At 40.5% G+C, this 10,448-nt stretch overlaps 2 protein-coding genes across 3 annotated transcripts in view; one reads left to right on the top strand and one right to left on the bottom strand.

Moving 5' to 3' along the window:
• Positions 1-10,448, bottom strand: part of crp (transcription factor cropped) — a 72,473-nt gene continuing 62,025 nt past the window's right edge. For both annotated transcript variants that reach the window (XM_034331766.2, XM_034331767.2), the window contains exons 3-6: positions 6,288-6,438; positions 5,586-5,851; positions 4,848-5,296; positions 1-4,760 (exon numbers count right to left, since the gene is read on the bottom strand). In XM_034331766.2, coding sequence (XP_034187657.1) covers positions 4,406-4,760; positions 4,848-5,296; positions 5,586-5,851; positions 6,288-6,438 — 1,221 coding nt within the window. In that variant the 3' untranslated portion in view covers positions 1-4,405. The remainder of the gene's footprint in view (positions 4,761-4,847; positions 5,297-5,585; positions 5,852-6,287; positions 6,439-10,448) is intronic.
• LOC117607729 (acyl-CoA Delta-9 desaturase-like) lies at positions 7,298-9,163 on the top strand. Its single transcript, XM_034331769.2, has 5 exons — positions 7,298-7,577; positions 7,712-7,842; positions 7,912-8,117; positions 8,191-8,376; positions 8,699-9,163. Exons 1-5 carry the CDS (start codon positions 7,379-7,381, stop codon positions 8,997-8,999), a joined length of 1,023 nt encoding a protein of 340 aa, XP_034187660.2. The 5' UTR covers positions 7,298-7,378; the 3' UTR covers positions 9,000-9,163.

Below are 10,448 nucleotides of genomic sequence, written 5' to 3'. Positions count from 1 at the left end.
TTTTTTTTTTTTTTTTATTTTAAGTTTATTCGTTTTTTCTTCGCTTCTCTTAACGCGAAGTGTAAAGAAGTTATAGGAGCCATTGTTTCGTGTATATATTTTCTATATATATATATATATAATATAATTTATATATAGTCAACGATTAAAAAAAAAAGAAAGAAAATAAACCGAGCCTCGGTTCTCGTCACGGTGATAATCGGAGGGGGGGAAAACGTTGAATTCTGAAGTGGCTGTTCGATTGTACCATTTCCTGTTTCCTTTCTCTACATTTCTCTCAATGTACGATTATATATGAACCTGTTTTTTAGTCGCGACAGAAGCACCACTCGAAAATCCGTCATTAGTTTTTATTTTTTTTTTTTTGTTCATTCGTCACTCTGTTTCTCTCTCCTTTTTTTTGTATTTTTTTCAATATTTTTTTTTCTTACGCTCTTTGGACCCGTACGTGGTGCAAATTGAAAACTTTCTTTCTATTTCGTGAACAATTTAAAAAAAAAAAAGAAATCGTTTACGCTGACGTGTATTCCCGAAACGAATGAATTCACTAGTTTTCATGGAAACGGATAAAAAGTTACACGTCAACGCGTGTAGGGAAGAAAAACATGATGGGGCCCATCCACGCACTAGTTCACAAACTTACAGTCTATCTTAGCATCCCTAAGAGCTTCGTCTCAACTTAAAGAAAGAAGAAAAATGAAGAAAGAAAAAATAATTATCCAGATTGAAAACGAGAGAAAAAAAGAAGTTGCACGAAGCCTTAGGAAGGTTAAGGCTTGTTTCTCTAAAACTGTAAAGTCTAAATGCTCGTAAAAGTAATTCTGTGTAAATGCGCACGCATGATGTGTGTTTGTATAGATTTTTTTGTTCTTTTTTTTTTCTTTCTTAATAATTAGACGCAATGTATGCGCGCAATATTCTCGTATACATCGTAACGCGCTTATCCACGAGTACATGGAAGCGCTTGAAATATTTTTTTTTTTTTTTCAAACATTCAACCCGTCCCTTGTTACGCCTACGGGGAAACACGTACACCCGCGATCAAATCAGGCTTCAAAATCCTAATTTCAACGATATTAATATTAAAAGTGATTTAGAGACAAAATAATGTGATTTTAAATAATTAAATATTATAAGATTTAGTATATAACTGAAAGGTACGAATAATGAAGAAAATTTGAATTCAAATTTTTCCGCCACAGAAAAACCAAGGAAGCCCACGCAGAGAAGGGCGATAGGGCGTCACATCTTTTTTTTTCCTGAAGAAGCCTAATTTGATCGCGAATATACGAATCGGATTTCTTAATTTCTAATCAAGGAACAGACCTCTTTCTCGCTACAAACAACGTCGTTCTTAAGCTCCTCGAGTTCTGTTCGCAAACAATTCTGAAATTCCTACGAGACGCGTTAAAATCGTTCCAGACGTATCAAGGAACGCGTTGAGGATAAATTGAAATAAATTTGTCTTGTACGCGTGATCACGCATTCAGAGCCGAAAGAGGGGAGATCTCGATCGCGCGCATACACGCGATTCAATCCGGAAAAAGAAAAGAAAATTGAAGAATACAAGAAAAACCGATGGTCGTTCGCGAAAGAAAGGCTGCGAGATTCGCTGGAAAAATCGTCGAACTGTTTTGTAATCATACTTTAATGTACACGTATATATATATATATATATATTTAAAAAAAAAAAAAAACAAGGGAGAGAAATGAAAAAAAAAATGGGAACACTATGAACAATGAAAGAAATTCGCGTCTCGACTTTTTAGGCCCTCGTGCGTCCTCGCGCGAACATCGACATCGAGATTGCAATTTGTACACGGCGCCCTTCGTAAGGGCGTCCTCGAAAGAGAATTAGATACAATATATCAAAGTTTTAATTACACTTGTTTTGTCTGTTCGAAGTTCACCTACATAGAAAATCGTGGATCGTTCTTCGTACCTGTCGCGATGCGTTCCCCGGGTCGTTATTTGGTCGCGTCACGATGAACGGAGCGTAGGGGCTGGGGGTAGGGAAAAAAACGTCGAAAATCGTAGAAAAACGATGAACACGTGATAGAAAAAAGAGGGACGCGTTACAGATACGAAGAACACCTTGCCTATCCATTCTCTTTCAATCCTTTCGCGTCCTCGTCTCGCAAAGAAGCTTATTCGTCGTACGTTTCCTTCGCGTAACGTATGCAACATAGCTAGAGTAGGTTTATATACACACAGTACAATTACGGATTAGCGTTTTCACATTTATCATACCGATAGACAATATTTAATAACTTGCTTGTATTTCAATCGTGTACTTGGCTAACACTTCCTACCTTATCTAACTGTTAAACGTTAACTAAACTCTGCTTAACCGTATGCCTCTCTTCTTTTTTTTTTTATTTTTTAATCATAGGCAATACTCGCGCGCATTATTCGAAAAAAGAAAAAAGGGGGGAAAAAAGAGATAAACTCAACGCTTGCTATTGGTTCGTATGGGTGACATCAGTCCGTTTCGAATGGAAATGATTGAAAAGGTGAAGAAGTGTGGTGCGTAACAGAAAAGAGAGAGAGAGATAGATATATATATATGTATCGGCCGATCGGTTCGTCCAGCTCGGGGACGATCGTTCCTCCCCTCGAAAGGCACGAAAAAATCTTCAACTCCGAATCTCGATCATGAGACGTTCATGAAAATGATCGAGGGTGCGTGAGGGGATGGCGCGATTGCTCCCAGTGTTTCAGCCTTCTGCGTTTCGATTACAAATATCTTTTGAGATCGGGGATGGACGAGAGGGTATGCGGGGGTGGTTGTTTAAAAAAGTGATAGAAAATGTCAGTTGGCGAGCCGATAATTGTCGAAAGGGGTTGAACGATCCTCGAACACCGGTCCACGTCGGACGTACCGATCAGCCCTCGCTAAGCTACGAAGGAACAAAAAAATCTGATAACTCGATATTTGGCACAGATTAAACGGCGAAATTCCTCTCGAGCGGCTGAACAAATGCTTCTGTCGAGCAAGCGTTGCGATTCTTAATGTGTGTCAAATATTAAGCATGCGGCGTGTGTACATCTTATATATACATATACATATGTATGTGATGCGAGTGTACTCGTGATTTCGTGTATCAAAAATCGTCTCTCGTTCTCTCTTTGTTTGCTAGCAATAAAAAAAAAAAAGAAATTATATAATTGTACAGCGAATCGTCGGGCATGGTCGCAAATGTTTCCTTTTTTTTCCAATATATACTTTCGCGGGGAAGGAGCGTACTCTATTACACATCTCTGCTGTGTATATACGTATATATCGTGTGTACATATGTATACATCGGTACGATACAGCATACGCAGCCTTACGATCTAGGAATAATTATTATTTTATCGTGGTAGCAAATCGCCTTAAGTCTAGAGAACAAGAAAGGAAAAAAAAAAGGGAAAAAAAAGAACACGAATGAAAATCCTGCCTCGTAACACGAGAAGAAACGCCCACCTTCGGCTGTGTCCCGATTCGCGAAGGGACAAAGGGGGCGCTGCTGTCGGAGTCTGACGATTTGATCCGGTGGGACGGGAGGGGGATGCGAGAAAGGAGAATCCCTCGAAAGAAGATTCCGGGGAGAACGTGGATGCGCCTCTCGAAAAGAAAAAAAGAAGAGATTCGACGATGATTCGAGAGGGAAAATATATTTTACAAGAAACCGGTGGGGACAGGGCGGGGGAGAGGGAAGAAGAGAAAAAAAATAAGAAACAGGACAGGGCTGTGAAGAGGAAAACGTATCGACGACTCGGTGGCGAGAATCCTTTCGTCGAACTTCGACGTTAAGCCCTACCTTCGTTTCGAGTTTCATCCTGACCGAGCACACGCATAAAGAGGGTATGCGACCGGATCGAACTCGCTCGATCTGTCTCGTTGCGATTTAACCGCGATTAAGTCGCAACCAGCTCGACCCTGTCGAGGAACAACGCACGTTTATCTCGAACGAAAACAACAACAGTGGTATGGATTTAAAAAACGAATGGCTCGGTCAGGTGGTCGAAGCAAAGGCGGACCAGCCGGGCAGTAGGAACATACGAAAACACCGACCGGACACTGATTAAAACGTCAGCCGGTGGTTACACCGAACAAGGAGCCGCCTGGCAGGGTTGATCCTCGAAGGATAACCCTTCGACGACTCAAGTGTCCATGGTGAGAACGTAAACTGTATACATCCTTGTGCATCATCTCTCATCATTTATAATCCTCGTCTCTCAGCTACTTAACACGTACGCGCGTCTAACACACATTCAGAAGGGAAATTCGAATCATCCTGTTGACGTCTGGTCTCCTTCTATCAGCGAATTTGTCGCGGAAAATTGTTCGTTACTCTCGAGCGGAGGCGAGTTCGCCGCGGTGAGCTCGCGTTCAGTTTGCTAATCGCGACGCGCCTTTCGATCACGAATGCTTCACCACGATCACGCCGGGTCGCTGCTGGGCCTGCTGTTGTTGCCTGTGGAACTGGAGGAACTCGGCCTGGAGTAGCCGCTGCTTCGCCACCGTCGACGAAGAGGTCGTCGTGCTGCTCGTCGTCGAGCATTTGTTCGACGTGGTCACAACCACTGCCGCGGTCTGTTTGTTGGTTAACGCCAGTGGCACATCCTGCGCCGGCTCGTCGCTGAACAGATGATCTCCCTCCAGATGACGTATCGCTTCGACGATCGTCTCCAGGTTCTGTCGAGAGGTCGAGTTCCCCAGGTACAGCCTTGCCTGAGGAGAACCGTCGTCCAGGGTGTTCGATGGCGACGGCAACCTGTGATCAGGTTAAAAAAATTTTTTTTAAATACATCATTTGTTATTTTGCGTTAGTTCAAATTATATTGACGATAAGAATGCTTACCTCTCGACCTCGACCTTAGGCTCGGCTTTCATAGCCGCCTCCAGGACGCTAGGTAACCGTTGAGGTTCCGCGTCCGGCGAGAATGGCCTGGTAGGGCTACTGGTGATGTATTCCGGCGACTGGGTTTTGAAATCCCCTATACTGGCGGCGTACGTGACGTGACTCGAGAAGGAGTCCGCGGTGGTCGGCTCCTCGATCGCAGTAAACACCTGGTTTTGACTGAACGCGACGATCTTCGGACTCTCCGGCCCGGCTTCCTCCTCTTTGATCTCCTCTGTAACCATGTCGGCGGGCTGCGGAGACAGCGACGGTGAACTCGGGTCTGGACTAGACGATTCCACGGTCTGCGTGGAGCCAACCGGTGGCATGGATACCACGGAAACTACCTGGAGCGCGGCGACCGCTTCCTCGGTCTCCTGAGCGATCACGTTGTCCGTGTGTTCGATCACCTGTGTCGGCATTTCCATCAAAATTATCATTCAAAGTTCCTAAACTTCAATAATTGAAACCTACAATAAATTATTAAAAAACTTTTCAGAATAAAGCTTAAATGAACTACTTGAAAGTTATTGGTTCTGATGCGCACGCGCCATCTTAGCTGCCGCGCATGCGCACAGGATCTTGACTCTCGCGCATGCGCACTACATACATTTAAGTTAAAAAGAAGCGAAATTTTGTACTCCTGTTATTTATTAAAATTAAAATGACGTTTCTGCTTAAGATAATTAATCAAAATACCTCGTGCGGTTGATAAGTGATCAGCTGATTGTCCCGAAATCTTTCTGGGTACAGTTGACTTTGTATAGCTCTCATCTGCTTCTCCAGATGCAACCTCGCGTGGCGTTCTCTTTCCAACTGTCGTCTCAGCTCCACTACCTCGCTGTTGACCACGGAATGTCCCTCTGTGGTCACCGTGATTACCGACAACGGTTCCGGAGACATGCTGCCCAATCCTTCGTCACCGCTCTCGCTAACGTGCATCGGTAGGCTAACCACTACTCCTCCTGACAAACCAAATCAAGAATACGTCTACAACATGCATTTCCAGTTAATAATAAGAAATCATCCCCTTTCCCAATCGGACCAGGAAGCTTGAAATTTTAATCGAACCGCGATTAAACCGAACGAGAGTAAACGAAGTTTCGATCCGATCGATCGGATTGTGATTTTTTGTTCCCTCTTGAATATCCGGCGCGGAACGGTCGACCTCCAGGAATGTAATTACTCTCGCGAAAATGACGAACGACGCCTTCTATATTAATCTCCACGCCACTTTCGATCCGACAAATTAAAAAATTCCTCGACGAATGTTCCCGATGAGTCAGTAGCGCGAAATAAGTTATTCCGATTATGCCGGCTGAATTAGTAACTCTCTTCTCCTATTACGTTCAAATCTTTCTAAATATAAAAAATAAGAATAAATAAAAAAGAAATATAAACCTTGACTTTCCGGCTTGCGTTTTTTAGTCGGTACATCGCCACCCTCGTGCTGATTGACCAGTCGTTTCAGGTGACAGTTCTGTGAAAGCAGCTGGGTCTTTTCTTGCTCCAGCTGGTAAATGTATTCGGCGGTCTGCTGTAGTATCGCAGCCTGGAAGCAGAACAATTAAAATTCATAAGACTGTGTGTCGTTGGCTCGATCGAAGTTCATTTAAAAAACGAAACGAAAAGTGGGTCGCATTGACCAAAGAATCGAGGCTAATGATACGCAGGTAGCAGGTGTATGCTACCTAAGTATTATTTATATGGAGGGTCAGAAAGGGAGGATACTTCCTGTTTACAATAGCACGAGCTTCTAGGGTGTTCTTTTTTTTTCTTTCTTTTTTTTTCGTTATTTTACTCTGGGGAGACCACCATGGGTCTGCCACGAGTCGATAACATCCGGAAAACGACTATCGCGTGTCGTGCGTACGCACGTAGTACTCTCGTGTACCTACTACGACGTAGTAAAACGGGAACTGGTCTGCTGGAAGAAGCAGCGAAAACAAAAGGGCCAAATGATACCGGGCCTCGAAGGTAACGGGCTCTCGGTTGTACGTTTTGCACCTGCCGACAGGTGGCCACCGAACAGATGCTCCTGATCCTTAAACTTCCTCACAAACACCAACATCTTATACTGTTTTCTTTTTTCAAATCTTTTTTTCAAAGCTTTTCGAGCTGTTTTAAATATAAAATTGCAAAATTCATCGATTCCATATAACGATTAATTTTCTACCTCTCCAAATTATTTCTCAAGAAATAAACAACATTTATCGTAATTCTGAACAATACTGTACGACGAGTTTTAAATACAGCACAATTTGTTACCGATAATAATAACCGGATGTTTTTCAGAAAACCGGAAACGAATTTTTCCGCAAATAGCGTTGAAAAGTGTCGTTAAATTAATTAAAGGTCAAAGCGTCTTCCGAGACCGAATAATAAGATGGTGCCGAGGTCCGAGATATAATGGAGCCGAGCGCGACGAAAAATGGTCAAAGTGTGAGAAACGTGGACACGGTCGTTTCTCGTTCGCGAATTTTTCGAGAAAAATGGAAAGTGAAGCAACGAAGGAGAATGAAACGTACGAGGTCGAAGAAGTGTTTCACAAAGAAAGTGTTGGAACCGATAAAAATTATAAACACGAGTATCTTTGGACACACATAGTGGCTCATAGTATTCTTCAAATTGGATGGTTAATTGGAATCTATACCACGTTTGTCTATGCTAAAGCGGCCACCATTTTATGGGGCAAGTAAAATTCATAATTTCACTAACAATTAAGAAAATATAAAATTGAATAATTAATATTTTATTAGTCTCATTTGTATCATTAACTCTTTAGCTATTTTAGTCGTTATTCTACTTTTTCTTTTCAATTCCAGCGGTTTTCGTTGGATTTTTGGCGGGTCAAGGAGTAGGGATCGGGGCGCACCGTGGCTACTCTCATAAATGCTTCAAATCGACCCTTCCTTTAAAAGTGGCTCTACTCGTCTGCCAAACAATGGCAGGCCAGGTAAAAATAATTTTCTACACTCTTTTCTGACAGCTATAACTTTATACGAACCCGAAAAATTAATTTCAGAATAGTATGTTCACTTGGTCGAGAGATCACAGAGTTCATCACAAATACAGCGATACTGATCTAGATCCTCATAACGCAAACCGAGGATTGTTCTTCTCCCATATAGGCTGGATGATGGCTAAAAAACATCCATTACTGAGAAAAAAACAGATGGAAATTGACGTTGAAGATTTATTGCAGGACAAACTGCTCATGTTTCAGCACAAGTAAATATAAAACAGTTTTTAATTTTTTAATTTGTACATTGAAATTAAATTAAATTTATTGTGTTGATTACAGGTACTTCGTCTATTTATATGTTCTATTGGCAGTAATAATTCCAGTGGGAGTGCCAATATATTTTTGGAACGAATCTCTCTGGTCTTCACTTTTCACGGTTTACTTCTTTCCATATGTCACTAATTTACATTCTACTTGGTCTACTAATTCATTTGCTCATCATTTCGGAAGGAAACCCTACGACTCGTAAGTTAATTACTAATATCCAATTATATTAGCTATATAAATTAATTTACTGCTTTTAGCATAACACTTTCCGAGTTACTATTTTAAATTTGAATATTTTCCCACGCTTTTGAGTATTTGAAAGTGGCGCGAAAATAATTGAATAATTATTTAATTTACTATAAATATATATCCAATACTTTTATTCTATTGTAAAATAAACCAATTTTTCCAACCGGAACTTATATTCCAGAAAAAAGAAATTAGACAAATTCCAAGGCAATGATATTTTACAAAATCTTGGAGAAGGAAAAAGTAAAAAATGTTTGAATTTATTTTTCAGGAGGATCAGAGCAACCGATTCTCCGATTTCCTCGATCCTGACAATGGGCGAAGGTTGGCACAATTTCCATCACGCTTTCCCATGGGATTATCGGATGGGACGGAAGTTTAGCCTGAGCGCCTCATTGCTCGACCTGCTCGCGTATCTCGGGCTGGCGTACGATCTCAAGATCGCAGCGCCCAACGTTATTCAAGGGCACATGAAGAGGCATGGAGATAAAATTGGCCAACAAATGGTCAAGGAAGTAATCGAATCAACGCGGCTGCGAAAGGATGCGAACGAGAGTATACGTTCCATGTGAATCGGCTTTAATCCAAACGAGATCTGATTCTTTTATTCCATCAAACCAGTGATTCTCAATTCTTCTTTTTTTTTTTTTATTTGAAAAAATATTTAATAAGTAAATATATTTTATGTATTAAGAAACATTGGTATAAAAGATTATTGAGTGTAATATAAAAATAAATAAACTATTCTGATTTAAAAAATTTCTATTATATTATGAGCCAGAAATCAATCTTAAAATTTAAAGAATCAAATTGAGAGAAATGAGTAGATGTAAGATTAATTAGACTCGAATTCCGGTTCAATGAAAATCATTCCAGTGTGTCAATGACAACGCGAGTCACGCATATTTGCATAAGCGTGTGACATCATCTGCTTGGAGTTCGCACCGGCGAGTAATACTCTAAATATAGTGCAAGCCGAAAGCGAGTAAAATGGAGGAAAGAAAAGAAACATTGCATGCAAAATAAAGAAAGAAGAATTTTATAGAAAATGAAAGCAAGAAGAATTTGTCCAAAATTCCATCTAAATATAAACGACAAAATTATTGGGGGAAAAAAGAAATAATATGTTGGAGACTCTTAAAATCTTTTTGTCTTTTAAATTCAAGTTGACTATTTCACAAAGTATCGCAGCTACAATATCTTAATTTATTGAATTTATTCTCTATTCAAGGCTATCACTGCAAACGATAAATAAAGAACCATCAACTTTTATAATCTCGCTAATTGACAGAGTATTTGAATGGTATAGTGGAATTAGCTGCTGATAGCCTCGAGCAACCAATTAATTTTTGGCAAATAGTCATGTTATCTCTGTTAAATGTCAAAAAAAGTTGAAAGCATATTTTAATGAGACAAGCTTTGAGAGACTGGAAAACTGAATGATAAATATTAATTATATAAAGTATGATGAGTCAGACGAATCAATGACTAATCGCATTTTCTTAGCTTATTTTGGGATTTTAAAATTCGAAAATGTTAAAAAATTCCGAACATTCAAATCTCTAAAATAAGAAGCTTCTAAGCAGCCTCCCCAAAAGGAAGGTGTCACACATCTGCAACGGATGTTGTAAGAGGAATTCACGAAACTAAATAAACGAAAAAAAAAAAAAAGGATCGTGAGAACGAAGAAGGAAAAGGAAAGTAGAGACGGTCGAAAACAAACTGAAGAGGAAGTAAAAGAAAAACAGAAAGGGAAACCGAAGGTGCAACAGGAACAAGGTCGAGTGCATGACAAGAAAGAGAAAAAGGGAATCAAAGTAGAGGAGTCTGTCGGCGGGAAAAAACAAAACGTAGAAAAGTTGTCTCGACAATAATATCAATGGGCAATGCAACCGGATGCGAAGCCGGCAGTTCTTATTATTTCGTTTTGCAGCAAAATCGCACAAACACTTGGCATCTGTCGTCGATGCACAAAGAACACACGCCAGCTTCGCTTATTTTATTGCTAAGAATATTACCAA

This window comes from Osmia lignaria, chromosome 6, assembly GCF_051020975.1.
Source record: "Osmia lignaria lignaria isolate PbOS001 chromosome 6, iyOsmLign1, whole genome shotgun sequence".
NCBI lineage: Eukaryota > Metazoa > Arthropoda > Insecta > Hymenoptera > Megachilidae > Osmia > Osmia lignaria.
The sequence above is the reverse complement of the archived record's forward strand: the minus strand, read 5'-3'. Positions and strand labels throughout refer to the sequence as shown.